This window comes from Microtus ochrogaster, unplaced genomic scaffold (assembly GCF_000317375.1).
Source record: "Microtus ochrogaster isolate Prairie Vole_2 unplaced genomic scaffold, MicOch1.0 UNK44, whole genome shotgun sequence".
Classification (NCBI taxonomy): Eukaryota; Metazoa; Chordata; class Mammalia; order Rodentia; family Cricetidae; genus Microtus; species Microtus ochrogaster.
Genome location: NW_004949142.1, coordinates 401,136 through 425,872, shown reverse-complemented (window position 1 = coordinate 425,872; position 24,737 = coordinate 401,136). Strand labels below are relative to the sequence as shown.

General features: G+C 49.8%; 2 protein-coding genes across 6 annotated transcripts in view; one reads left to right on the top strand and one right to left on the bottom strand.

The window, feature by feature from the left end:
• The window catches only part of Stat3 (signal transducer and activator of transcription 3), a 57,268-nt gene extending 40,994 nt beyond the window's left edge, over positions 1-16,274 (top strand). Inside the window, exons 12-24 of one of the 5 annotated variants that reach the window (XM_026777012.1) lie at positions 5,721-5,750; positions 5,842-5,935; positions 6,042-6,089; positions 7,816-7,899; positions 8,569-8,667; positions 8,764-8,899; positions 9,535-9,587; positions 9,811-9,905; positions 10,015-10,154; positions 10,543-10,752; positions 13,337-13,379; positions 13,712-13,774; positions 14,352-16,274. In XM_026777012.1, coding sequence (XP_026632813.1) covers positions 5,721-5,750; positions 5,842-5,935; positions 6,042-6,089; positions 7,816-7,899; positions 8,569-8,667; positions 8,764-8,899; positions 9,535-9,587; positions 9,811-9,905; positions 10,015-10,154; positions 10,543-10,752; positions 13,337-13,379; positions 13,712-13,736 — 1,057 coding nt within the window. In that variant the 3' untranslated portion in view covers positions 13,737-13,774; positions 14,352-16,274. Of the gene's footprint in view, positions 1-5,720; positions 5,751-5,841; positions 5,936-6,041; positions 6,090-7,815; positions 7,900-8,568; positions 8,668-8,763; positions 8,900-9,534; positions 9,588-9,810; positions 9,906-10,014; positions 10,155-10,542; positions 10,756-13,336; positions 13,380-13,661; positions 13,775-14,351 lie in introns of all 5 variants that reach the window. The other 4 variants (XM_013354445.2, XM_013354446.2, XM_026777011.1 and 1 more) reach the window with 4 other exon arrangements.
• A 1,264-nt stretch (positions 16,275-17,538) lies between these two features.
• The window catches only part of LOC101987385 (signal transducer and activator of transcription 5A), a 22,869-nt gene continuing 15,670 nt past the window's right edge, over positions 17,539-24,737 (bottom strand). The window contains exons 12-19 of the mRNA XM_005369029.3: positions 23,827-23,919; positions 23,053-23,259; positions 22,484-22,578; positions 22,258-22,388; positions 21,653-21,808; positions 21,019-21,070; positions 20,684-20,788; positions 17,539-18,898 (exon numbers count right to left, since the gene is read on the bottom strand). Of these exons, the coding sequence (XP_005369086.1) occupies positions 18,748-18,898; positions 20,684-20,788; positions 21,019-21,070; positions 21,653-21,808; positions 22,258-22,388; positions 22,484-22,578; positions 23,053-23,259; positions 23,827-23,919 (990 nt within the window). The 3' untranslated portion in view covers positions 17,539-18,747. The remainder of the gene's footprint in view (positions 18,899-20,683; positions 20,789-21,018; positions 21,071-21,652; positions 21,809-22,257; positions 22,389-22,483; positions 22,579-23,052; positions 23,260-23,826; positions 23,920-24,737) is intronic.

Here is a 24,737-nt window from a genome sequence, read left to right as displayed (position 1 = left end):
CAAAGGTCCTGAGTTCAATTCCCAGCAACCACATGGTGGCTCACAACCATCTGTAAAGAGGTCTGGCGCCCTCTTCTGGCCTTCAGGCATACACACAGAATATTGTATATATAATAAGTAAATAAATATTAAAAAAAAAACCCAAGCTCCCAAAACCTACAAAACAAAATGGAACAGCACCTCAAAAGAAACAAACAAAACAAAGCAAAATCGAAAAGCCCACAAACTGTAATCGTAGAAAAGTACACCTAAAAAACTCTGGGTCCATTATATGCTGGTCGGCTGCTGTCCATGAGGCCTGCCCTGGAGCCGTCGATATCCTCGGTGTCATTGCGCTGGAGAAAGCTGATTTTCCTTTTCCAGTAGGTAGAAATGACAGTTCCATCGTCAGTCTTTTACCCTAGTGGCTAGGTTTACATTCATTCATTCATTCGTTCATTTTTTTTTTTTTTAAATATGGGGCTGGAGAGATGGCTCAGAGGTTAAGAGCACTAGCTGCTCTTTCAGAGGTCATTAGTTCAATTCCCAGCAACCACATGGTGGCTCACAACCATCTGTAATGAGACCTGGTGTCTTCCTCTGGCATGCACTGCAAGCATACATGGAGGCAGAACACTGTATACATAATAAATAAGTAAAAAAAAATGACAAAATATACCAAGATAAAAACCATCACATTGAAGTTGGACAGGGCCAACCAACAGAAGGAAAAAAGGCCAAGAGTGGGCACAAGAATCAGAGACCCACTTGTTTGCACACTCTGATTCCCCTAAAAATGCTAAACTGAAAGCTGTAGTATAAGCTCATAGAACCTGGTGCAGACCCCTGTAGGTCGTGTGCATGCTGTTCAGTTTTGTGATCTCATAGGAACTTTGCTCTTGTTGATTTAGAGGGCCTTTTTTTCTTGGTGTCTTCCATCCTCTGGCTCCTCTACTCTTTCCACCTCCTCTTCCACTGGGTCCCTGAGTTCTGAGGGGAGGGATTTGATGTTTGGGGCTGAGTGTTTCAAAGTCTCTCACACTCTGTGATGTCTGGCTTGTTCCCATCTGCTGCAGGAGGGAGCTTCTCTGCTTCTGGTTGAACAAGGCACTGGTCTGTGAGCAAAGCAGAATATTATTGGTTTTTACATTTTTCTTCCGGTGGCATGCAGAGTATTTTCCTCTAACAAAGACGTTGGCAGTTAGGGGTGAAGGCTCTATGTAGGCACCAGCTCGACATCTCCAGGTTCAGTGAGTTGTGTAGGTGTTGTCTTCAGCAATGGGGCCTTGCTGTCTATTTGTGGAGAGCAACCTGTAATCTTGGTAGTAGCCTGAGATGTCTGGGATTCCCCTGAGGTCCTTTTGGCCATCAACTCAATTAAACATAATCCAATCCTGGTACTGTAAATTTCATTTGGTAGCAAGAGATGGCCAGGTAGGATTCTGTTTCTTCCGTTATTTGGAGATTTCATTGAGATTGCCTTCATATTTGTATATATATATCAAGAGGTTTCTACTATATTAGATTTCCATGCTACCCAGCAAATGCCCCTTAATTTTAGCTGTCTCTCCCCCATATTCCCTTCCACCCCTTCCCCCTCCCTTGATCCTCCCATTCCAGACCCCCCATCCATCCATCCATAAATATCTATTCTATTTATTCTAGTTTCCTTTTTTAAATTTTGTTTTTTGAGACAGGGTTTCTCTGTATAGTCCTGGCTGGCCTGGGACTCACTCTGTAGACCAGGCTGGCCTCAAACTCACAGAGATCCTCTTGCCTCTACTTCCCAAGTGCTTGGATTAAAGGTGTGCGCCACCACCACCTAGCCTATTTCTCTTTTCTAATGAGAACCGTCTGTTCCCTCCAGTCCCTTACTCCATACCCACACTGGTTCTATGGATTGTAGCTTGGTTATCATTGATTTAACAGCTAATATCTGTATATGAGTGAATACACACCATATTTGTCTTTCTGGGTCTGGGATACCTCACTCAGGATGATTTTTTTCTAGTTCCATCCATTTGTCTGCAAGTTTCATGATGTCATTTTCTTTTTAAATGAGTAATATGCCATTGTGTAAATGTACCACATTTTCCTTGTCCATTTTTCTGTTGAGGGACATCTGGGTTATTTCTAGTTTCTGGCTGTTCTGAAGAGAGCAGCAGTGAACATGGTTGAGCAAAAGTCTCTGGAGTAGAATGAAGCATTCTTTGGGTGTGTGCCTAAGAGTGGTATAACCAGATCATGAAGTAGATCCAGTCCCATCTTCTTGAGGAACTGTCATGCTGATTCTCATAGTGTCTGTATGGACTTGCACTCCCACCAGCAATGGATGAGTGTTCCTCTTGCTCCACATCTCGCCAGCATGAGCTGTCACTTGCTTTGTTGATCTTAGTCATTCTGACAGGTGTAAGATGAAATCTCAAAGTAGTTTTGATTTGCATTTCCCTGATAGCTAAGGATGTTGAACATGTCCTCAAGTGTCTCTCAGCCTTTTGAGTTTCCTCTAGTGGAAATTCTCTGTTTAGGTCTATACCCCATTTTTAAAATTGGGTTATTTGTTTTCTTGGTATCTAGGTCTTGAGTTCTTCATATATTTTAGGAATTAGCCCTCAGTTGGATGTGTAGTTGGTAAAAATCTTTCTCATTGTGTAGACTGCCAATGACAAGTAAATATTCTTACACTTAGCTCTTATTTGTAAATGATGGATGGAAAAACAGGAACTTTGACAGACATTTGATTTAGAGATGTCTCCATTCATGAATCTTTGTTTTGTGAACAGTTGTGTTCAGAAACCTTTCAGAGCCTCATTAATTTGCCTCAAACATGTAAAGATAAGAAGAGACTTGGGAGCATATATAGCTTAGTGTGGAGCACTTACCTAGCGTGGACAAAGCCCTGGATGCAACTCCCATCCTGAAAAATAAAGATGTAGCCAGGCAGTGTTGGCAGGTGGCACTCAGGAGACAGAGGCAGATGGATCTCTGAGTTTAAGGCCAGGCAGGGCTACACAGAAGAGCCAAAAGGGAAAAAAAAAGTTTTGAAAAACCAAAGGGAAAGAAGAAAAAGAAGATCTAAATAAATAAATAATACTTGCCAAGTTATATCATAGTTGAAAAAAGTAAGCAAAGATAGCAAGATAATTTAGGTGTGCATGCGTGTGTTTGTGTATAGAACAGAAGTCGACAGGAACTGAACTCTTTCTCTATCACCATTCACCTTATTTTTTGAAGCAGGGTCTCTCACTGAACCTGGAGCTTACTCACTGGCTAAGCTGGCTGGTCAGCAAACCTATCTCTGCAGCCCGCATCACTGGGGCTATAGACACTCACTGCTGCACCCAGATTTTATGTAATGCTGGGGATCCAAACTAGGGCTCTCGTGCCGTGCAACAAGCACTTTACCACCGAGCCATCTCCCCATCCCTGTATTCATCCCTAGGGTACAGTTCAGCTGCTCCGGACAGTAGCAGGTCTCTGGAACGCAGCCGCTTTGTAAACCTGAAGCTTTGTCCTGAACAGCTGCTCACCTTTCCCCTAGTATCTGATGCTCGCCACTTATTTCCAAAGAGTTTTTATATAAATAAAAGTAATAGGAGGCCTGGATACAGGAAGCCGCCTTGCCGGATATTAAGATGCATTGCAGAGGTCCAGTTGTTAGATGTGTCACAGGGACAAGGATGCCGCTTGGTCATCGTAACGAGACCTGAAGTCTAGAGACAGACTCGAGGCTAACATACAAGATCAGCACATGTTAAAATGGGTCTCCTGAGGCAGAGAGGGCAGGGTGCTCAATGAGGGGCAGTGGGACAGCTTCGTAGAGGCTGGGGTGAAAAGCGAGGGCTCTTCTCTTATGGGCCATTAAAATAAGCTCCAGGCATATTTGCTATATTTACAGATTAGCAGAAGCCCCCATAGAACACGGGTGCATACTGTCACAGTGGCACAGAAAAGTGACATCACCACTTCAGAAGCAAATCTGACAATGTCCTACAAAGTAAACCATGAACCTACCCTGTGACACGGCCATTTCACTCATAGGTGTTAACACAAGAAAAATGCACATGCGTGTCCACTAGCAGGAGCGAATGAACAGTTTGCACTCTGATACAGCGGTATACCGTTCGTCACCAAAACAAAAGGAACTATTTTTCTTTCTTTTTTATTTTATGTGCACTAGTGTTTTGCCTGCATGTGTCTCTGTAAGGGTATTAGATTCCCTGGAGCTGGAGTAGCACAGACAGTTGTGAGCTGCCACGTGGATGCTGGGAGTTGACCCTGTGTTCTCTGGAAGAACAGCCAGCGCTCTTAACCTTTGGGTCATCTCTCCAGCCCCATGAAAGGAACTATTGATCTGTAAAACATGAGTACACCTTCAAAGTCGTTATGTTGAGTGGAGGAAACCAGGTCTCCTCCCCGCAAAAGAGTGCATGGTTATGTTTGCTTGTATATGTTTCTAAAAACACAAATGAATCTGTAGTGACAGGAAGCACAATGATGGTTTTTCTGGGCACAGGGTGGGGTGAAGTGTGGGGCTGGGTGCATTACAAATGAGCTTAGGAACACTTTGGGGTGGTGGATTTGTCCTGGATTGTGCTGATGGTTTCATAGGTGTGAATAGCACTTCTAAGCCAGCTCCATAAGGTTGTACATTATAGGCTGTGCAATTTATTGATTATGAATTATAAATAAAATTAATACAAAAAAGGTTATATAAAAAAAGATATAATTCAGACTTGAGGGAGAGCTGGTAATTGATTTAAGAATGCAATAACCTAGAAAAGAAGAAATGTTCTAGAGCTGATCAGTTTTCCTCTACAAATCCTCTAGAACATCCTATTTGTTGGTAAATACATAGCAGTGGAGAAGCAATTTTATTTATTTATTTATTTATTTATTTATTTGCTTGGTTTTTTGTTTTTCAAGACAGGGTTTCTCTTTGAAGCTCTGGCTGTTCCAGAACTAGCACTGTAGACCAGGCTGAGCTTACACTCACAGAGATCCCCACCTGCCTCCCAAGTGCTGGGATTAAAGGCATGCGCCATCATACCTGACTGAAAACTTTTAAAAATAGCACTCTAAAAGGAGATAGAAACAGAAATATCCTAATATGAAAAGATAGAATAGTCAGGGACAGAGGTAGCAGTGGTTACCTGTGGGATAGGTGACAACAGACCTTTACGGAAAACCCAGCATGGCTTAAGTAATGAGGAAATTTGCAGTTACCTGTGTAACTGGAAATGCAGTTGTGGTAAGCACCTGACGATGAGCTCAGTGACTCACAGGTGTCTTCAGGAACCCAGAATCCTCCGACCCATCCTTTTTTTTTTTTTTTTTTTTTTGGTTTTTCGAGACAGGGTTTCTCTGTGGTTTTGGAGCCTGTCCTGGAACTAGCTCTTGTAGACCAGGCTGGTCTCGAACTCACAAAGATCCGCCTGCCTCTGCCTCCCAAGTGCTGGGATTAAAGGCGTGCGCCACCATCGCCCGGCCCTCCGACCCATCCTTAATGTATCCCAATGTCAGGGCTCCCCCGGAGGTAGAGCTGAGCAGAATGGAGTTTTGTTAGGGAAAGGGAAAGGAACTATGGGATAGACACCCGACTGCAGCTACTGCTTAAATACAGTTTCATTTCACCCTAAAACAAAACTGGACAGCAAAGGCATTTCCTATCAAAGTAGGTTCTGGAGAGAAACAGGATCGATGACTTCCATTTTGTTAACTTTCATCTGTGTTCTTGACAGGGACTCTGGGGACGTTGCTGCTCTCAGAGGGTGAGTCCCTCCCCCTTTGTTCTGTCCGTCCAGCTTTATCCTCTGGCTGCTCGGCAGCCACTCATGTGTTGATTTTCCTCCCATGATTCAGATCTCGGAAATTTAACATTCTGGGCACAAACACCAAAGTGATGAACATGGAAGAGTCCAACAATGGCAGCCTGTCTGCGGAATTCAAGCACTTGGTAGGTCATGGGGGTGCGGGCCGGCTCCCCTGCACAGAGGGCAAGTGGCAGAGGGAGAGCTTGTGACAATCACACATGACACTTGGCTTTTTCCCCTTTCTTTCAGACCCTGAGGGAGCAGAGATGTGGGAATGGGGGCCGTGCCAATTGTGATGTAAGTTTTGTTCAGGCTAAGAACTATCTGGCTGTGTTTTCCGTGAGGAAAGGAGAGTGTGCTCTTTCTCTGGCCCAGACTCTAACCTGCTGCTTCAGCTGCCGGCTTAGAGAAGTTGCCCTGGGCCAGTGTGACTGCTCAGAAGTTGCAGGTGCCGGGGAGTTCTCAAGAGGAGCACTTCCCTGAGAGTTGGGGGGTTGCCCCCACCCCTTTCAGCAGTGGGAAGTCCCTTGTCGAGCTGTTACCCACACCCATTTGGTAGAAAAGTTTCCACCTTGCCTGGGGCTTCCCAAAGTCCCTTGCTACCACCTGCCAGCTGGCTCCATTTTCTGTGCCTTGATGAGACAGAAAGCAAGTCAGAGTTGAACTTAAGAAATCACACACACACACACACACACACACACACACACACACACCCAGCACTCAGCAGCTGAGGCAGGGGGTCATGAGTTTGAGATTATCCGTCCTTCAGCACGCACTTGAAAGAACTGGAATTTCATTCCTAAGAGTTCATTGCTAATCCCTGTACAAACAGGTGGCCGCGCTGCCTGACCTCTCATGGAAGCAAAGGTTGTCATGTTGGAAAGCAACTTGGCATTATAAAAATGAGCATGCCCTGTAGACCAGCAGACCCAGTCCCAGATATAACAGTAACGAAAGCTTTGCAAAGGTGGACCGAGGGCAAGTACATGATCGCAGTCACCGGTTACTCCCCAAACACAGCCCAGATCTGTCAGCGCGCTAGGGAGGCACGAGTGTGACGTAGTCACAGTGCGATACTCTGCAGCTGTAACAAGTGTGGGAACTACATGTGACCACAGACCCACCTCACACTGGGGGTGGGGGGCCAGCAGCCGAAACATACTGACAGTAGGACCGCACATGTGTGGGGTTCACAGCTACCCCATGTCGAATGCACATGCCTGGAGAAACACCCATGACATGGTTAGGAGGAATCAGAAAACAGTAGAGCCTCAGACAGAGCAGCACTGCAGAGGAGGGAAAATCACCTGGGGAACGTCAGTGGTCATGGCTTTCCTTGGGTAATGCTAGGCTCTCGCTCATGGTGGGGTGCACTCAGCATGCATGAGACCCCGAGTTTGCCCCCTAGTGTGGATGGAAGAGAGGAGGGGGAGAGAAAAGGAAGACTCAAATAAGTTTTCCTCCCTCCCTTTCCTCCCTTCCTCCCTTCCTCCCTTCCTCCCTCCCTCCCTCCCTCGCTACCTCCCTCCCTCGTTCCCTCCCTTCCTCCCTCCCTCCCTCCCTCCCTCCCTTTTCCTTCCTATCTGTCTATGGACACCCATGTGCCATGGTGTATGTGGAGGTCAAAGAGCCACTTGCAGGGCTGTTTTTTCCTTCCACTGTGGGTCTCAGGGATTAGACTCAGGTTATCAGGCAAATGCCCTTACCCACGGAGCCATCTTGCTGGCTCCTAAATAAGTAAATTAGCGGGGTGGTGTATCCTTGGATGTCCATTGCTTTCTTCTTTGTCCTTGAATCTATATATTATAAAATATTATTTAGTATGGAATACATAATAAAAGATCAGGTTTGAGGCTCCTGTCCTCAAGGGTCTTCTCCTGAAGGGAGAAGATACAGAACTGTGCCCCCGCCACTGTCCACGGCCACCTTCTTAGCGTAGTGAGGCCGTGGCACATTGCTTTCCTCCGTTGTTGCCTTTGGGAACTCAGTGTCATTCTCTGAAGACGTGACCTCGCTGTTGTAGGCCTCCTTGATTGTGACTGAGGAGCTGCACCTGATCACCTTTGAGACTGAGGTGTATCACCAAGGCCTCAAGATTGACCTAGAGGTGAGTTCTGCACAGAGCTATCCCGTGGGCACGCAGGGGGGCAGGACAAAATGCCTGGTGGCATGGAGTGTTTGCTAAGCCTGTGTTTGGTTTTCACCGTCTGTTTCTGAAAAGTCCTTGAGAGCCACCCCCTGGGAAGAAAGTCCTGAGCACATGGTTAGGAAATCTGTCTTTAGTGATTGCTTAGACTTGATTTGACGAGGTGGCCAAGTGAGTCTTTGTAGCCACCATCTCAGTGTGCAGAAAATCATGGCATTTAGGTTTTGTTTTTCAGCCTTCTAGATCTTACTAAGTTACACTTGGAAAACAGGAATCCTCATGTTTGATTTCTGACACCTTGTTTCATGGAAAGACGGAAAGATACAGATACTTTGGATTTTGGGGGTTGCCTTCCAGGTTTCTGCAAAGTCAGGGCTGGGGGCCTAGCTTTGAACCAGTTAGATTTTCTAAGTCACTGATTCTATTCAGACGTCAATGAGTCCTGGTGCACAGGCTGGTCATTCTTCCCCTCTTGGTGTTGAGCTGCTTCAGTCACACTCCTGCTTAGAGTGGTATCTGGTGTGACACGATTTTTAGTTCTAACCCGTGGAGGTGCAGCTGAAGAGGTGTTTTGGAGCTGTGAGGCCCACTTGTCAGCCACACATTCCCTGTCTGCCCCCACCTCTGCAGACCCACTCCTTGCCGGTTGTGGTGATCTCCAACATCTGCCAGATGCCAAATGCTTGGGCGTCGATCCTGTGGTATAACATGCTGACCAACAACCCCAAGGTGAGTCCCCGACGCCCTCTCTGAAGTCCTGGACTCTCTTGTGCTGCCTCAGCCCCTGGTGTGATCATCCGCGTCACTCTCTCATCTTCTCAATAGAACGTGAACTTCTTCACCAAGCCACCAATCGGAACCTGGGACCAAGTGGCCGAGGTGCTCAGCTGGCAGTTCTCCTCCACCACAAAGCGAGGGCTGAGCATCGAGCAGCTCACCACGCTGGCCGAGAAGCTCTTAGGTGGGAGTCTGACAGCTTCCGATGACATTCTGGTGTGGGCGGTTGGTCACTCAGGCAGGGTTTCCCAGTGGCTACCTAGGGCCTACTGCGCCAGGTATATTCTAGTGTTCATTTTTAGGATACATGGTGGGGGTGGGGAGGGTTTCTTTTTTCTTGATTGCCTTCCAAGGCACTGCTCTAACTAACCTGAGGAGATGTTTCAGTGTGCTGTAGAAGATGGTAAGAGCGTGGTGTCCGCTGCCCATTTAAGAAGTCATGGGTGGTAGTATAAAATTTTTCTTTCCTTTCAAAAAAATCTGGATTAAAAATAGCTTTGACCGGTGGTGACACCAGATGTGACCTCCTAACCACAGCTGTCAGCTTGTTAGTGTGTGACGCTAGTCCTCAGAACCACACACGGCAAGGAAGAACAGGAGCCCAATAGGGCATCAGTGCCGGCGTAATCCAGGGTCAGATGCTGGGGTTGGATGTGTGCGGGCCTGTTTGAGCACGTGACCATACACACGCGCTTGCGCACGCATACAACCATGTCACCCTGCGAGATCAAATAGATGGGACAAATGTTTGCAAATTCTGTTTGAGAAATAAAATCTTCAGTCAGGGCTGACATTCTTCTATTGGTTTCTCTCCTCCAGGACCTGGCGTAAACTACTCAGGGTGTCAGATCACATGGGCTAAGTTTTGCAAAGTAAGTGATTGTCTCCTGGGAGGCAGGTCTGGAATGCTCGTTTATAAGGGGATTGTTGGGGGGGGGGCATGGATACTGAAAGCCTGGGCCCCTCTCTCTAGAGCTAGTAGGAGATGCCCTAGGATAGAGGAGTGTGAGGGTGTTGGCAGAGTACTGAGGTTCAGGCTGATAGGGCTGGAATGGATGGTGGTGGACTTGACTTTCCCATGATTCTTTTCTCCAGGAAAACATGGCTGGCAAGGGCTTCTCCTTCTGGGTGTGGCTAGACAATATCATTGACCTTGTGAAAAAGTATATCTTGGCCCTTTGGAATGAAGGGTAAGGCTGAAACTTGGCTATACTGTGTGACCAGGTCACCTGTTCCCAGCAAGCCCGTGACAGGGACAGCCTTCTGCGCACAAACAGCGTGGGTTTTCCTTGGCTCCAGGTACATCATGGGTTTCATCAGCAAGGAGCGGGAGCGGGCCATTCTGAGCACGAAGCCCCCGGGCACCTTCCTGCTGAGATTCAGCGAGAGCAGCAAAGAAGGAGGGGTCACTTTCACTTGGGTGGAAAAGGACATCAGTGGTGAGACTTTTCACCTGCCTCTCCTGTCTCTCTTGCTCCACCTGGTGGCCACTGCCAGCACCTGGCTGCTTCTTGTTCTGTGTACTGCTGCCCCCTGGAGGGCAGAGAGGCCCGTGCCTCCTCCAAAGAGGTGGCCTGCCAGTTTGTTTTGTTCGCTCCAGGGCTGGCTAATATTTGTGTAGAAAAGTGTGATTTGAATCTTATTTCCACATTCCCTTTCCTACTTAGCATGTTAATATGTCAGAAGCAAGTGCTCTGCCTGCGATTCAGCTTGACAGCCTCTCTAAAAGCCAGCCTGGTCATTGCCACAATTGTGAGCCGCCGGGTAGGGCATTCAGGGTCTCCATCACTAGACTGGGGTAATCTTTCCTTCCTGTGTCCACAACAGGCAAGACCCAGATCCAGTCTGTAGAGCCATACACCAAGCAGCAGCTGAACAACATGTCATTTGCTGAAATAATCATGGGCTATAAGATCATGGACGCTACCAACATCCTGGTATCTCCGCTGGTCTACCTCTATCCTGACATTCCTAAGGAGGAGGCATTTGGAAAGTACTGTCGACCAGAGAGCCAGGAGCATCCTGAAGCTGACCCAGGTAGTTGTTGATTTTCCATGGTTCTGACCTTATTCTTAGGGAAACTTAGTGGGGGGAGGGGGGGGCTGGTGAATCCTTCTTATGGGAAAGAGCTGTTTATTGCAGGGTGACTGATGGGAGTCAAGAGGAGAACAGAATCAGGTCTCACAGGGAGCTTGTCAGTCTGAAGATGAAAATAGACACACACACACACACACACACACACACAACCTCAAAACATTAGGAAGAGAAAACGAGGACAGTTCTCTGATGCTTGTTACACAGTGGATTCCAGAAGGCTTGCGGCAGATTTGAGTCCAGTACACTTTGCTTTTCATGTGTTAGCAGTGCCAGGCAGTCTGAAGAAAGGCTTTCTGGGACAGCGGTTGGTGACTGGAGAGGATGTGGAGTTGGCACTTAGAATGTCAATTTTACCCTGTGGAACTGCGTGAGACAGTATACACTAGACAGAAAAGTGGAAACCGTGTTGAGTTAAATCTGTAGTTCTGGGGCTGTCCCCAGCATGAAGAGTCAGAGTGGTCTGCTCTGAAGCCATTTAGTACTTGCTGCATTGCCTCTGTTTTCTTCTGCCTGCTGGTGAGGAAGCCGGTGTGTCTGTCTGTGTTTTCTGTGACTGTTCTTAATCGTTGCACCATACTGAGCTCCGTAGTGAGATGTGTGAGCCGGCCTCCTTGCCCTGGCCACATAGCATCTGTGCACAAATGCTCCACCTCCCCCGGCTCTGTCCTCGGCCTTCTCCGAGGACTGTCCAGTTCTCAGACTGGAGGAGTTGGGCTCGTTGACAGTTATTTTCCTGTCCCTTTGTTCTGGTGTTGAGTTCTCTTCATTCTGTGGAGGAGTTTAGCTCTCACTTCCTGTCTGTCCCTTATCTCTGCCTCCACCTTGCCTTCGGTTGGGAGATCTGTTTATCAGCCCCTCTCACACTCCTCTTTGTTCTTTTCACAGAGGACTTTGAAGTCCAAGTGCTGGTCCTTCTGACTCATTTGCTTTCACCATCCAGGCCTTGGTCTGAGGCTGCCATCTCCATCCCTGCTGGAGCTGCCCAGAGCCAGTCCTCAGGGGCAAGGCCCTGGGCATGAGAAAGGAATCCATTGCCTGATGGTTTTGCCTGTGAGCACAAGGAGGGTGCACTGAGGGCTCGAGAGCCTGAGGAAGGGTAGGGGGTTCAAATGGACCCCCGGGAGGTGGGCTGTGATGTCATCTTCCTCTGCTTCTACTGTAAGAGTGTTGTGGTGTAGACGTCACTCGGCCTTTTCCCAGGCCTTCCTTGTCTGCCAGAAGCCCACCGACTGTGTTCTGGAGAGATTCTGAGCTAGCGGTAGCTTATCCAGATCCAGACAGGAATGGGCCATTTCTTTCTGCTCTCTCAGTTCTCCCACTCCACATGTCCACCTTGGACCCAAAGTGTTTCTTGATCATTGGAGAATGAAATTCTCTCTCTCTCTCTCTCTCTCTCTCTCTCTCTCTCTCTCTCTCTCTCTCTCGATTTACTGTGTGTGGAGGTCTTGTTGGGGATCAGAGGACCTTGAAGAAGTCAGCTCTGTCCTTCCAATCATGTAGGTCCTGGGATTGAACTCAGCTTTGGCGACAGACATCTCTAGCACTGAGCTGTCTTACTTAACTATCTCATCTCACCCTCGGCCTCTCTAGAGGGAGAGTTCTTGCCCTAGACAACTCTTCTGAACAAGAACAGTTGGATTTGTAGATGTCACTGTTGCCTCAGTAATTCCTATGGCTTTGTACCTAGTTAACCTGTTTCTTAGCCAAAAACGAACCTGGATTTTCATCTATGGCCATTTTTCTATGGTTTCCATCAGGTGGTTGTCACGTGTCCTGTGCTGCTATTGTCCCCAGTGTTATTGTCTCTGCTTTTCTCAGCCTACCCATACTGCTCCAGGCCTGCTGCATGCTCTGTCCAACTGAACTCCCAAGATTTCATGCCAAAAGTCCCCAGGGCTTTCTAATGTCCTCTCACAGCTCAGTTCCCACATCTCCAACATACACGGCAGAGATGGAAGCCAGCCCGGCCTTTTCCTCCCCTCCCACACATGAGACAGAAAGCGCCTTGGCCAGGTCTCCTGGCTATTGCACATGTGCTTGGCCCCGGGTGTCCCGTCTTCCCAGTGGCGAGGTTGTATCTTCTAGCTTGGAAGTGGCTTTGGAACCTCTAGCATTAGCCATCTTTGTCCTGTTGGTGTCTGGGCTGGTCACCAAATGGGGAAGTCAATTCCCAAGTATGGCCGGGTCACAGAAGAAGCCTAGCACCACACAAAGGTAGCTGAGCTCTCGAGCAGGGTGGGGAAGGAAGCACAAAAGTTGGCAGCAGGGTAGGTGTAGGTACAAGTGGGGCAGCTGTGCCCAGAAGGTCTGCAGCTGCAGGAAACATAAAACCTCAAATTGCGAGCACCTTGGATGTTAAGTAGCACGTGATGAGGGAGGACTGTCCTAAGGGGTGGACAGGCACCTGGGCAGAATCTGTGTAAGGTTGGCTCAAGCCGTCTGGACCAGAGAGCCAGGTGGCTTCCTCTCGCATAGTCTCAAAGCAGGTTTGCAATCAGTTAAAGCCTGGGTTTCCTCTCTGCAGGTGCTGCCCCTTACCTGAAGACCAAGTTCATCTGTGTGACCCCGTAAGTGGCTTTCCTTCCCAGTTTTGCATTTATTTCTAGTGTCCTCAGTTGTCCCCAGGAATAGGGAGGATGTGGGGTGAGAGCTCCAATGAAGGGCTGGACGTTCCTGGGCTGTTTAGTGCTCAGAGTGACCTTGTGTGTTTAAAAGCTTGAGTTTTATTTTTTTCTGTTGAGACCAGAGTTTGATGGCTTGTGTGTGTGTGTTTTGTTCTTTTTTTTTTCCCCCTCCATTGTGTCTTGTCAACCCGGCCCTTCCCCCTCCTGCCGCCCCCCTTCCTACAGAACGACCTGCAGCAATACCATTGACCTGCCGATGTCCCCCCGCACTTTAGATTCATTGATGCAGTTTGGAAATAACGGTGAAAGTGCTGAGCCCTCAGCAGGAGGGCAGTTTGGTGAGTGTTCGGAGTCAGGTCCCTTTGTCTGATGCCTGCCAGTACAGAATGAGAGCCAGCCATCCGCACTGGTTGGAGGCGGCTTTAGAGCCACGCTCTTCTCTGGAAATGAATGGCACATTCATGTCATTTCCCAGTAGCCACAGTCAAAACAGTGAAAAATGGCAAGTGACATTAATGCCTTCTGTAAGCAACACACTATCTCGTTAGCGTCTGAGGAGGTCATTAAACTATTCCTCCCTCTTCCCTCTCCTTCTACTGAGCCTTTGAAATGTGGTGGCTTTGGCACCTTGATTTGGACTAGTTTCAGGTGCTCAGTGGCTATGTGCGGTGAAGGCCGTACCAGCAACGCAGCCCAGACCTTTGCGTTAGAGAGCTGGGGCTGAAGAGGTGACTGTTCTGCAGGGCAAGGCCCTGTAAGGAGCAGGGAAGTCTGGCTTTTCTGACCTTGCCCAGGCCTGAAGGGATAGGAGACCAGCTAATGCCAGTGCCTGAGCCCCTGGCAGAGGGATGGAGGCTTGTGAGAAGCCGGCTGCGGTCAGGTGGCTGAACTGGCCTTGTCTCTCTGTCCCTGCAGAGTCACTCACCTTTGAAATGGACTCCTCCCCCATGTGAGGAGCTGCAGATGGAGATGACTGAGGCGCCTGCCCCGCGTTCCACCCTTACGCAGTCAAACCCCAGATCATCTGAAACTCCTAACTTTGTGGTTCCAGATTTATTCTTTTTTAAATCTCCTACTTCTGCTATCTTTGAACAATCTGGGCACTTTTTTTAAAAATAGAGAACCGAGTGAGAGTGGGTGACACGCGTTTATGTGAAGAGGAGAGGGCTCTCGAGTCTGCCAAGGGGGATGTGAGAGCGGGAGGCTGCGGGGAGAAGGGAAATGCCTTGTGTTCGGTGCCCTGCCCTCCTTTCTTAGCAGCTCAGCTCCGTTGTTGTCATTGTTGTTAGACAAGTGCCTCCTGGTGCCCATGGCATTCTTGTGCCCGTTTCTGCGAGCTGGTACCCTGGGCTGCCTGCAGCTGAGGACTCCTGGCACCGCGCTTTTAACCTTGCGGATGTCCAAATAGAAGACAGGACTAAGCCCATCGGTTTCTTTTTAAATTAAAAAAAATAACGAGAAGAAGAATTACCAGGCAAACCACCCTGAAATGGCAGAGCCTTTCTGTATCAGAGATTCACAGCCTCTTTGGTGCTTTAAGCATAGAAACCCTGAAATGGTCTCAGATGAAATCTGCAAAAGCATCTGAGGCTGTGGCTTGGCCTCTGGTTTGAACATGAAGGTTAGAATGAACCTAGATATCCCAGACTCTTCATCAACTGGGTTTTATCTACCCAGGAGTCTGCTCGCCTGTTGATGAGGTAGGCCAAGGGCACTGAAAACCTCTGTCGCCCATCCTCCCCCAAGGCTCCGCACCGTTTCAGGGTCAGCCTGTCCTGTGGGTGCCTTACTGGGCCTAGGATCAACCTGACTTCCTTTCCCACTTGGCCTTGCTTGTTCTGTGTCCCCTTCCTGTGTCCAAAGGCCCCTGTCCTGCTTGCACTGGGAATCCTGGTTTCAGGACCTTGTGACCAGAGAGGCTGAGCTACAGGGTTGAATCTGACTTAGACTACAGGTCCTCAGCGACGCTCAGGGATTATGGCCCTTATTCTATTCGCTTGGTTCCCAGGGTACCTGTAACCACAGGGCAAAGCTGACCCATAAAGCTCCAGGTCTGGCCCTCCTATGAGAGGCGTACCCTTGGCCTCCCCTGAGACTGGCGATGTCTGAGGTGGAACAGGGTGCCTGCACCTACCGTGGCCTTCTGTCACCTGCTTGCCTCAGTCACTCAGCAAACCTCCTCTGACACAGGGGCATGGCTAGATTTAGCAACTCAGAGACACCATGCTCAGCTGACCAGTGTCTGGAATTCTGTTTGTTTTACTCAAATTAGCCAGTGTCTGAATTAAGGGGGTGAGGACATTGTCTCTAAAACAAACTGCTCGCCCTGGCTACCCCTGGCCTTCCGCTTTGAGCCAGTCACTGCCCTCCTTTCCCCAGCAGCATTCTTTAGTACACAGTAAGCTGAACTCAGAAACTGAAAGGATATTTAGGAAGGCAAGACTTGGGCCTACTGACGACTTTAGATCTTGGGGACCCAGGGAGCAAGGGCTTGGTCTTCTCTGGGGCAGGTGTTGTCAAGGCCCCAGCTCTGAGAAGTTACCTGGGTGACAGCTCCAAGGACAGCAGAAACTTGCTCTGCGGAGTCCTCAGAACTGCCCACTTTCCCTCCTTTGTCCCTGCCTGTCCCAGCCTAGCCTGACCATGCCTGCAGATTGCTTCGCCTCTCTGTACAGTGGTTTGTATTCTATCCTGGCCACTGCATTCAAATTCCAATGTATACTTTCTAGTGTAAAAATTTATATTATTGTGGGTTGTTTTGTTGTTGTTTGTTTGTTTGTTTTGTATATTGCTGTAACTACTTTAACTTCCAGAAATAAAGATTATATAGGAACTGTCTGGTGGCAGTGGGGCCTGGCTGGCTGGTAGGTATCAAGGGAATAGCAGCCCAGTTCTGGGGCTGAGCTTTCACCTGCTTCTCATTGCTGAGGCCATGCAGCGCACACACACACACACACACACACATCTTATATTAGCTGCCATCCTCCAGAGGAGGCACCAGGAGCCAAGGGTCATAGTCCAGTGGCAAGAACGTGTCAGCGTGGCCTCCTCCCTCTGCCTCCCAAAGCTTCTGTGTTTGTTTTGGAGTCAGATAAGCTGCCTAATGGAGGGTGGGAGGGTTAGGGTGTAGACCCAGGCCTCTCGTTCCACAGTTGGCCCATTATCGCTTTCTCTTCAGTTCCATCAGTGGGGACAACTTGCAGACACTTCCTTGGCTGGTGGCTGCAGGGCCCCTGGGCAGTCAGCAGTGATAACTCAGAGAAAGGCCACAGACAGGGTGCCTGCTCTCAGCATCTCCCCACCTACTCCACTCACTGCGCCTCTGTACCTTGGAGCCCAGCCCACAGTGCCTCTGTGAGAGAAACCAGCACTCCCCTACAGAGATGGAAGCTGAGATTAGCGTGCGGTGCGGGGGCAGACCCTGCTTCCCACCCCCAGCCTCCCTGGGGCCCTGGGCCTCACCAGGGCAGGCTGTGAACTGAGCTCCTGCACCCTGCCTCGCTTTGAGCTCTGAGGTAACCTGTTGTACAGCTCCTTGTGCCCCAACTCTTAACCCAAAGGAGTGTGCTCCTGAGTCCAAGGCCCCAACCACGGGCTCTGGACTAATTTGTACATGGGTGCTGAGATCCAGTTAGGGCTGTGGTGGTCGGCGTCCTTTATGCTCAGGCCACCACAGCAGTTGGAGGGTGCCACCTGCTGGACTCTGGGAAGAGGCCAGGGGAGGATGGGCTATTGTCCAGGCTCTTTACTGCCCCTGGCCGCAGGAAAGTGGGCGATCTCTTTGGCACTGTCCTCAGTGATCCTAAACTGTAGCTCTGCTCTTCCCATGCCTCCCTCCTCTAGTTATTCTTGCACCTTCTTTCCCCAAGTCCTTGAGCCCGTTTTCCTGGCATGCTTCCCTGAAAACACGCACACACACGCATACACACACGTGTGCACACACAGTTCTTTAGCTTTCTGACACCGTTCTAGGGCAGCAGCACCCTCGAGATCACAGCAAAGGGAGTAGAGGGTACTCCAGGCTAAACTGGGAATGGACCGACTTCAAAGTCCATCACTCCATCACCCACTAAAACAGGAGGCAGACTGGTGAATCTACCAAAACAACAACAACAAAAACTTTATTCAAAAACACTGTTTACATAAATGTGAGGCCTATGTACAAAGTATAAAAAGAATCGCTCTGCTCATCCTCCGCTTCTTTCAGAGAACCTGAACCCAGGCTCCTAGTCAGCCAGCCCTGACTGCCTTGTCAGAGCCTCAGAGGGAGGAGCTGGTGAGAGGCCTTCTTAGACCACAGCCCATGATGCAACAGTGCAGGGCCTGTTCCGGGTTCTGCCTCCCGTCAGAGGTACCCACCGAGTGTGCTACTGCCTGACCTTGCAGATTGTGCTGTCTGCAGTGCGCAGCTGCTCTCTTGCTTTTCTGGCGCCACAGGTTTTTTTTCCCCAGGTCTGCTGGTCCTCAACATTTAATATTCCCCTCCTTTCTGATAATAAGCAAGGTTGCAAACAGGAAATGAAAGGCTGAAATGTGGTCTTGCATGCCTGTAACCCTTGCCATTCCAAAAGTGGAGGCAGGAGGATCATTTATGGCCAGCCTGGGCTACATAGGCAGACCCTATCTCATAAAACAAATAAAACGAAAACCAACAGTGAGAAATTTGAGTCTATATGGAAGAATGAGGATATTAGACGGGGAAGAAAGGGATGTTGGGGATATGAACAAGGCCATTGAAGCCCATGTTCACCCTGGCTCAAAGATAGACCAAGAACCAACCTACTTAGCTCGGTAGCCCTGACTCAACCCAGGGCTGTTGTATCCATGGTTACGGCCTAAGCACACTGAGGACTCACAAAGTCTGTGTGTTACTAAGAGTGAAGCCCAGTCTCCCTAGGGAGGGAGAGCATCGGTTAGGCTGGCACATGTGTATGCCAGCTCTATACCAATAGGGGTGAGGTTTCTCGCTCAGGACTGAAACTCCAGCTCGGTTGCCTACACCTGCCTGCCTTCCTTCCTTTTCTAGAATTGCTTCACTTCAATAGCCACTGAACTGGTGAAAGACACAGGAGAAAGGTTTGTCTGGAATGAGAGGTCCAGCTCTTGGGACCTTGAGGCCTGAACGAAAAGACCACCACTTCTTAGCCACAGACCCAGACCTGTGTGGGTAACACGGCATTGCCACTGCTATTGCACCAACACACACGCATGCGTGCAACGCCGTCGGTATATACAGAGATACTACAGTCACACTGACGTGGGCTGTTCACATTGAAGGTGGTTTTCCAGGAGAAGTGTGGTGTTCCAGGGTTCAGGACAGGGAGCCTCTGGCAGAGGTGAAGAGGCCAGCGGGTGGGGAGAGGCGGGCGTCGAGACTGTCTATGGGCCGGCGTAAGAGTTCTTCCACATGCCTGGCTACATCCATGGACTCATCCAGGTCAAATTCTCCATCTTGGTCGGAGCTGGCAAAGAGAGGGATGTTGGGGAAACTGGCCGGTCTCATGGCTCCAAGCCCCCATAGAGAGTCCTCCATCTGCTCCTCACAAAGACCAGAGTCTCATAGAGACAGGACCAGTGGCACTCTGCTGGGACTCCCACCAGGCTGGACAGTAGTCACTGGCTCCTGGGAGACAGTCTAGTGCCACTCATATCTCTTAATATCACTTCATTTCATGATCCCAAGGAGTTCATTTTCCCTCACCTGGACTCTTCTGTAAGCCAAGGTGATTGGCCAGAGGGTTCTACCACTCACTCTGGGGTGTCGTTCGCTTACATGTACTACCACCCCGTCCACCAAGTCACTCTGGTAGCTTTTGGTCACTTAACACTAATCCTTAGACCACCTTAAGGTGAGCATAGGAATAAGGAAGTTTGTTCTGGGCCACCTGCAGCTAGAATCAGAGTCTAGGTCTTGGCTAAGGGTGGAGGTGCAGGTTTACTTGTACGGCAGAGACAGGTGGATCTCTGTGAGTTCCAGCCTGGACTACAGAGTGAGTTCTGGGCTAGCCAGGGCTACACAAACCCTGTCTTAAAGAATCAGAGCCCAGCTCCTGAGTGCTGAGGCCATTAATAAGATCTCTTTGTGTAAGGACTTAGAAAGGAGGCTCGCTCAGACAGTTAAGGGACTCTTCGCAAGTGTGAGGACCTGAGTTAAGATCTGCAGCGCCCACATAAAAAGCTGGGTGTGGCAGTGCCTGTCTGTAAGCCCAGCACTGGGAGGTGGGGCCGGGCAGAGGCAGGAGGATCTTTGGAGCTCCTTGGCCAGCCAGCTTAGACAAATGGATGAGCGTCAGGTTCGCTACAAGACAGAATCAGAAAATAAGGTGGAAAGTAACTGAGATGTCGACCGCTGGCCTCCACATGCATGCACTCACACATGCACATACATATGGAGCCACGTAAACACAGATACATACCATACATAAATAATAATAGCAACAAAAAAATCCCAGAAGCTGGTGACATGGCTCAGTGACACTTGGCAACAACAAACCAATCCTGGTGATTTGAGTTCAGTCCCGGAACGCACATGGTGGAGGGAGAGAACTAAGTCACACAAGTTACCATCCCCTCCCCCACACAGATATTTTTAGAAATTAAAAATACACGCAGTTCATAATCGCCTGTCATTCCAGCTGCAGGAATTCTGATGCCCTGTTCCAGCCTCCACAGGTCCACATTCGCGCGTGCGCGCACACACACACACAGTTTAAAACTGTTTAAAAAGACTCTCTGTGATTCCACATGTGTGGAGGTGCAATGTGCTGCCTCCCCAGTTCCAGCCATCCAGCCTAGGCTACCTTAGCTTAGAAAGGACCCCCCCCATTCCCTTCTGCTCCCACCAACAACAGGGCACTGTCTCAAGCCCTTCTGACAACTTAATAGATAAAAATTTTACCTCACCATCTCATTAGTGTTGCTCATGCCAAGTCTGTGGGGGCAGAAACGCCTGCCACCTCCAGTTTGTACATGAGGGAACCGCGAATACAAGAAAATTTTCTCAGGCTCACACAGACTGAACCAGGATGAGGACGGGATCCTGGTTGTCTAGCTTCAAAAAGCTCTGTGTATTTTCCTGGTCGACTTCCTTTCTTTCACTTGGGCCGGACTAGACCCTGGGCCTAGGCTGGATGGAGTCAAATCCCAGCAACCTAGGTAATCCTCTGTCCCTCAGTCCCCCAGGAGTCCAGCCTGAGGCCAAACCCCAGTTCCTCTCCATGGACCCCCCCCATGAAAACAGGACCTACTTTTGTGGGTACATGTTGTAATGAGCCTGGGGGCACACTACTGGAGACGGGGCCTGGTCCATGTAGGTGGCGCTGGCTCCAGCATCTGCAGATGCATTGATAAACCTATGAAAGGAAGCGGAATACAGCCTCAGTGGCCAGAGAGACCAGTGACGCCAGGAGAGGGGCTTCTGGTCAAAGGGTCCCCATTGGTCTCCGGGGGCTCAGGCTGCCTATGGAGTCCTGGGTACTCTTTCCTTCTCAGGGGCTAAGCCACATTTCCCAGTGTTGGAGGAAGAGTAAGCAGAGGCTCAAGAGGCAATAGAAGACCCACAACTGGGCTCTGGACAACTTACTCGGGGACCACTTGTCTGATCTGTGGCTTCACGTATCCATCCACTGCTTTTGCTGCGGAGGTGGGGCAGGGGGAACACAGTGAGAAGGACATGTCATCTTCCCCCTGCCCACACCACCCTGGAGCTTCCCCAGGGATGAAAGTTCCCAAGGATTTCCAATAAACCCCCGATGATGGATCCAGGCAGAGGGCCTCTGAGACCCTTGGCTGCTATGCCCACTCCTGGTTTCTTTCCTAGCTGCTTGCACGCCTGCAATGCAAACGGCATCAAGAAGATGCAAACTCCAGCAATGGACCGAGCAGATAGAAAAGGAGAGCGAGTCCGTTTTGCTCCTCTGTTTAACTTGGGGCGGTCTTCGGGGGCGTGGGAAGTGGTGAGAGCTGCCGACTAGCGGGCAGGAAAGTAACTATTGGTGGGAACGACCCCCTGCTTCTCTCTGGACAGTTCTGCCTCTTCTCTGCGTGCGGATGTAGAATTGAGAACTTAGCTTTCTACTCAGCAGAGAAATAAACTGGGGGGGGGGGGTAAGGTTCACTTTTCTCTCCTCAGGTGTGAACGCTGAAACCCTCCATGCTGAGATCCAAAGCCCACAGAGGAGATGCCCTTGCTCAGCCCTCCTGGCAGCTGGACGCACCAAGTATAGGAGTGTAGTACTTGGCAAAGACCTCATCCTTGGGTCGGTCTGGGAACACATAGATGAGGTAGCTCAGGTCCCCCAGTCGGTCAGCCAGGGATCGTATGGAGAAATCTCTCGTGGTGAACGGCTTCAGATTCCAGAGGTTTCGGTCCGCTGTAAGAGGGACAAGTCATTTCAAGCTGCCCTCACAAAAGGATCATGGTTGTGGGGTTGTGGGAAGGATTGCTGAAAGAACAGAGCCTTTCCCAGGATGCACTGCAACCCTAGCCTTCCTGCTCTGGCATGGGGGGCGGGGAGGCAGAGGGAGGGAGCTCATCTGGAATGTTAAGACTCAGCCAACTGGGCATGGAAGAGGTGTGGATGGCAAGAAGTTGCCGGGACTCACCAGGTGTGGAGTCAGTGGTTTTAGGTTCTGGGAGACCTTAAAAGTATTGGGAAGAGACACCATCTTCCTTCCCATGCCTCCCATACCTTGAGCTGAGTTCCTGCCTCTCCTGAAAGTGGGTGACTACTAAGGACAGGGGGGCTCATGGATACGGGAGTGAGGCAATATAAGACAGGGCTCGTGGGGTTAGGGGTGAGACGAGGAGACGGGCACTCACGAGAGTCAAACTTCCAGGCGATAGTGATGCCTCCAATCTCTGAGTCGCTAAAGCGCAATAGGAAGGTCCCATCGGGCTTGTTGATGAGAAGGTCGTGGGCCTGCTGCTTGTTCACAAAGCCTAAGATGGCCCTGGAGGTGTGGTACATTTGGTGTCACGGCTGGGTAAGCAGACACCATTCCCAGAGTCCTCTGCCCACCTGTGCCCCGAGGGCCCTGCTCCTCACCCGTCATTCCAGTGAGGCTTATGATGTTTCTTCAGCACCTCCATCACCCCATCAAACCACTGCCAGAAGGTGTAGTTCCAACCTGGCAAGTTCTCCTGTGAGCCCCAGGACACCCCCAGTCACAGCGGCCCGGGAGTCGGTGCCCTTAGCTCCCGCCATGCCCGCTCCCAACTCTCCTCCGAGACCCAACCCACTCACGTTCTCATGCTTCTATACAAGGGCTAGTCCTGTGAGGGGGACAGAGGCTACGAGGACTTGTGTGACCTTGTGTGACCCACCAAGGTCAAGGTCATTCTCTCATTCTCTCCTCATTCTTTCAGTGAAGCACAGAGAAAGTGACAAGCCCACCAGCGGGTCCCTGCTCTGGGGTTCTCTCCTCCTACTGTGGCTCACATGATGACCATGATACCCATGGTCTCTGTAGTCTGAGAGCCAACTTATCCTGATCACAGGGAGTGTGGCTGGGGTAGAGGGTCACCCTCCGAGGGTGGTAGCCTGACTTCACGCTAATAGAAAGTGTGACAGGACCCTGATGGTGTCCAGCAGATGGTTGGCAGCCAGCCGCTCACCCGGTTGAACTGGGACCAGGACACAGACATGCTGTTGTAGTCATCGAGGTGGCTGCTGCTGCTGTTGAACAGTTTCTGAGCCAGGAAAACCAGGTTCTCCTTGGTCAGGCCCCGGTTGCTCTGCACTTCGGCCTTGAATTTCATGTTGAGCGCTTCACACAGCTGCGGCCACAGCACCTTGTCGGGCACGGCAAATGGCACCCTGCCCTGAGAGGGCGAGAAGAAAGGAGACGAAAAGGCACACTAAGGGAGCTGGAAACGTCCACACATGAACACACACGCACTCACACACACTCACGCATGTGTGAGATATACAGAGACCGAGAGGCAGACAGGGCTGAGAATCATCCAGAAAGAACATACAAACACAGAGGGGAATTGTCGGGGACCAGCCCTGACATAAATCATCTTTTACACCGGAGTGGAGGCGTGGGAATGAAAACACAACTTTCACGACTGTATCGGGAAGGAGGTTTTAGGGATCCTCTATGTGATGGGGAACGGAAGACCAAAGGGAGGAGGGAGGGAGATAGTAGTGTCCAGCAGAAGCAAAGGCCCAGACCGGGGGCTGAGGACAGTGGTCAGGAACCCCAGCAGAGGCAGAAACCAGCCCCATTCCTTGGAAACGCTAATCAATTCTGAGTCCTGAAACCTAGCCAGGGCCTTAGTCCAGGCAAGCAGACAGGCACCCACCTCACGCTGTCCACCTCACTGTCCAGCTCCGCTCTGAGGCCTACAGAGTTGGGCCAAGGTGGAGGGCCCAAGAGAACTCACCGGTTCAGCAAAGGCGTTGTCCCACAGCACGGTGGCAGTAGCATTGTGGTCCTGGCTGCCATGAACGATGACAACCACAGGGAGGGACAGAGTCTATGGAAGCCATAGAGTAAGAATTGAAGGATTTCAACACAGTCTGAATAAGCAAGACTCCAAACCCTTATCTCATGCGCACTATTCAGCCACAAGCCCTTCCCAACAGTCCCGAGCTAGGCTCGCTGGCTCGGCTGGCTCACGTTTGAGGCAGGACTGAGAAGTCAAGGCTAGTCTAGGCTATATAACAAGTCTGCTCTAAAACAAAAACAAGACCCCCGAGGATATATTTCTTCTTAGTCTATTGCCCAAGTAACATGGTGATGGACACAGCAAACAGGTCCCTGTAGAATCAAAGTGGGTTCTCAGGGCATTGCAGGGTAACTGGGCTGAGGTAAAAGCCCTGTGATGCTTTGTATTGTGTTATATTAGACACGCTTTTTGTTGTTGTGTTGTTTTGTAAACAGGGTCTCAGGTATCCCAGGCTGGCCTTGAACTCCCTGTGTAGCTGAGAATGACCTTGAACTTCTGATCTTCCTGAGTATACCTTTGGGTTACAGGCAAGCACCACTATTACTGGTTTTATATGGTGCTGGGGACCAAACGCAGGGCTTCCTTCATGCTAGGCAGACATTTTACCAACTGAGATAGATTCCTAGCCTGCTTCCTAAATTGTATTTTATTTACTATTATAAGTGTGTGTGTGTGTGTGTGTGTGTGTGTGTGTGTGTGAAAGAGAGAGAGAGAGAGAGAGAGAGAGAGAGAGAGAGAGAGAGAGAGAGATATAGCATGCATAGGAATATCAAAGGACAACAATTTCAGGAGTCTATTTTCCCCATCTACTGTGGGTTCCAGGGTTTAAATTCAGGATGTTAGGC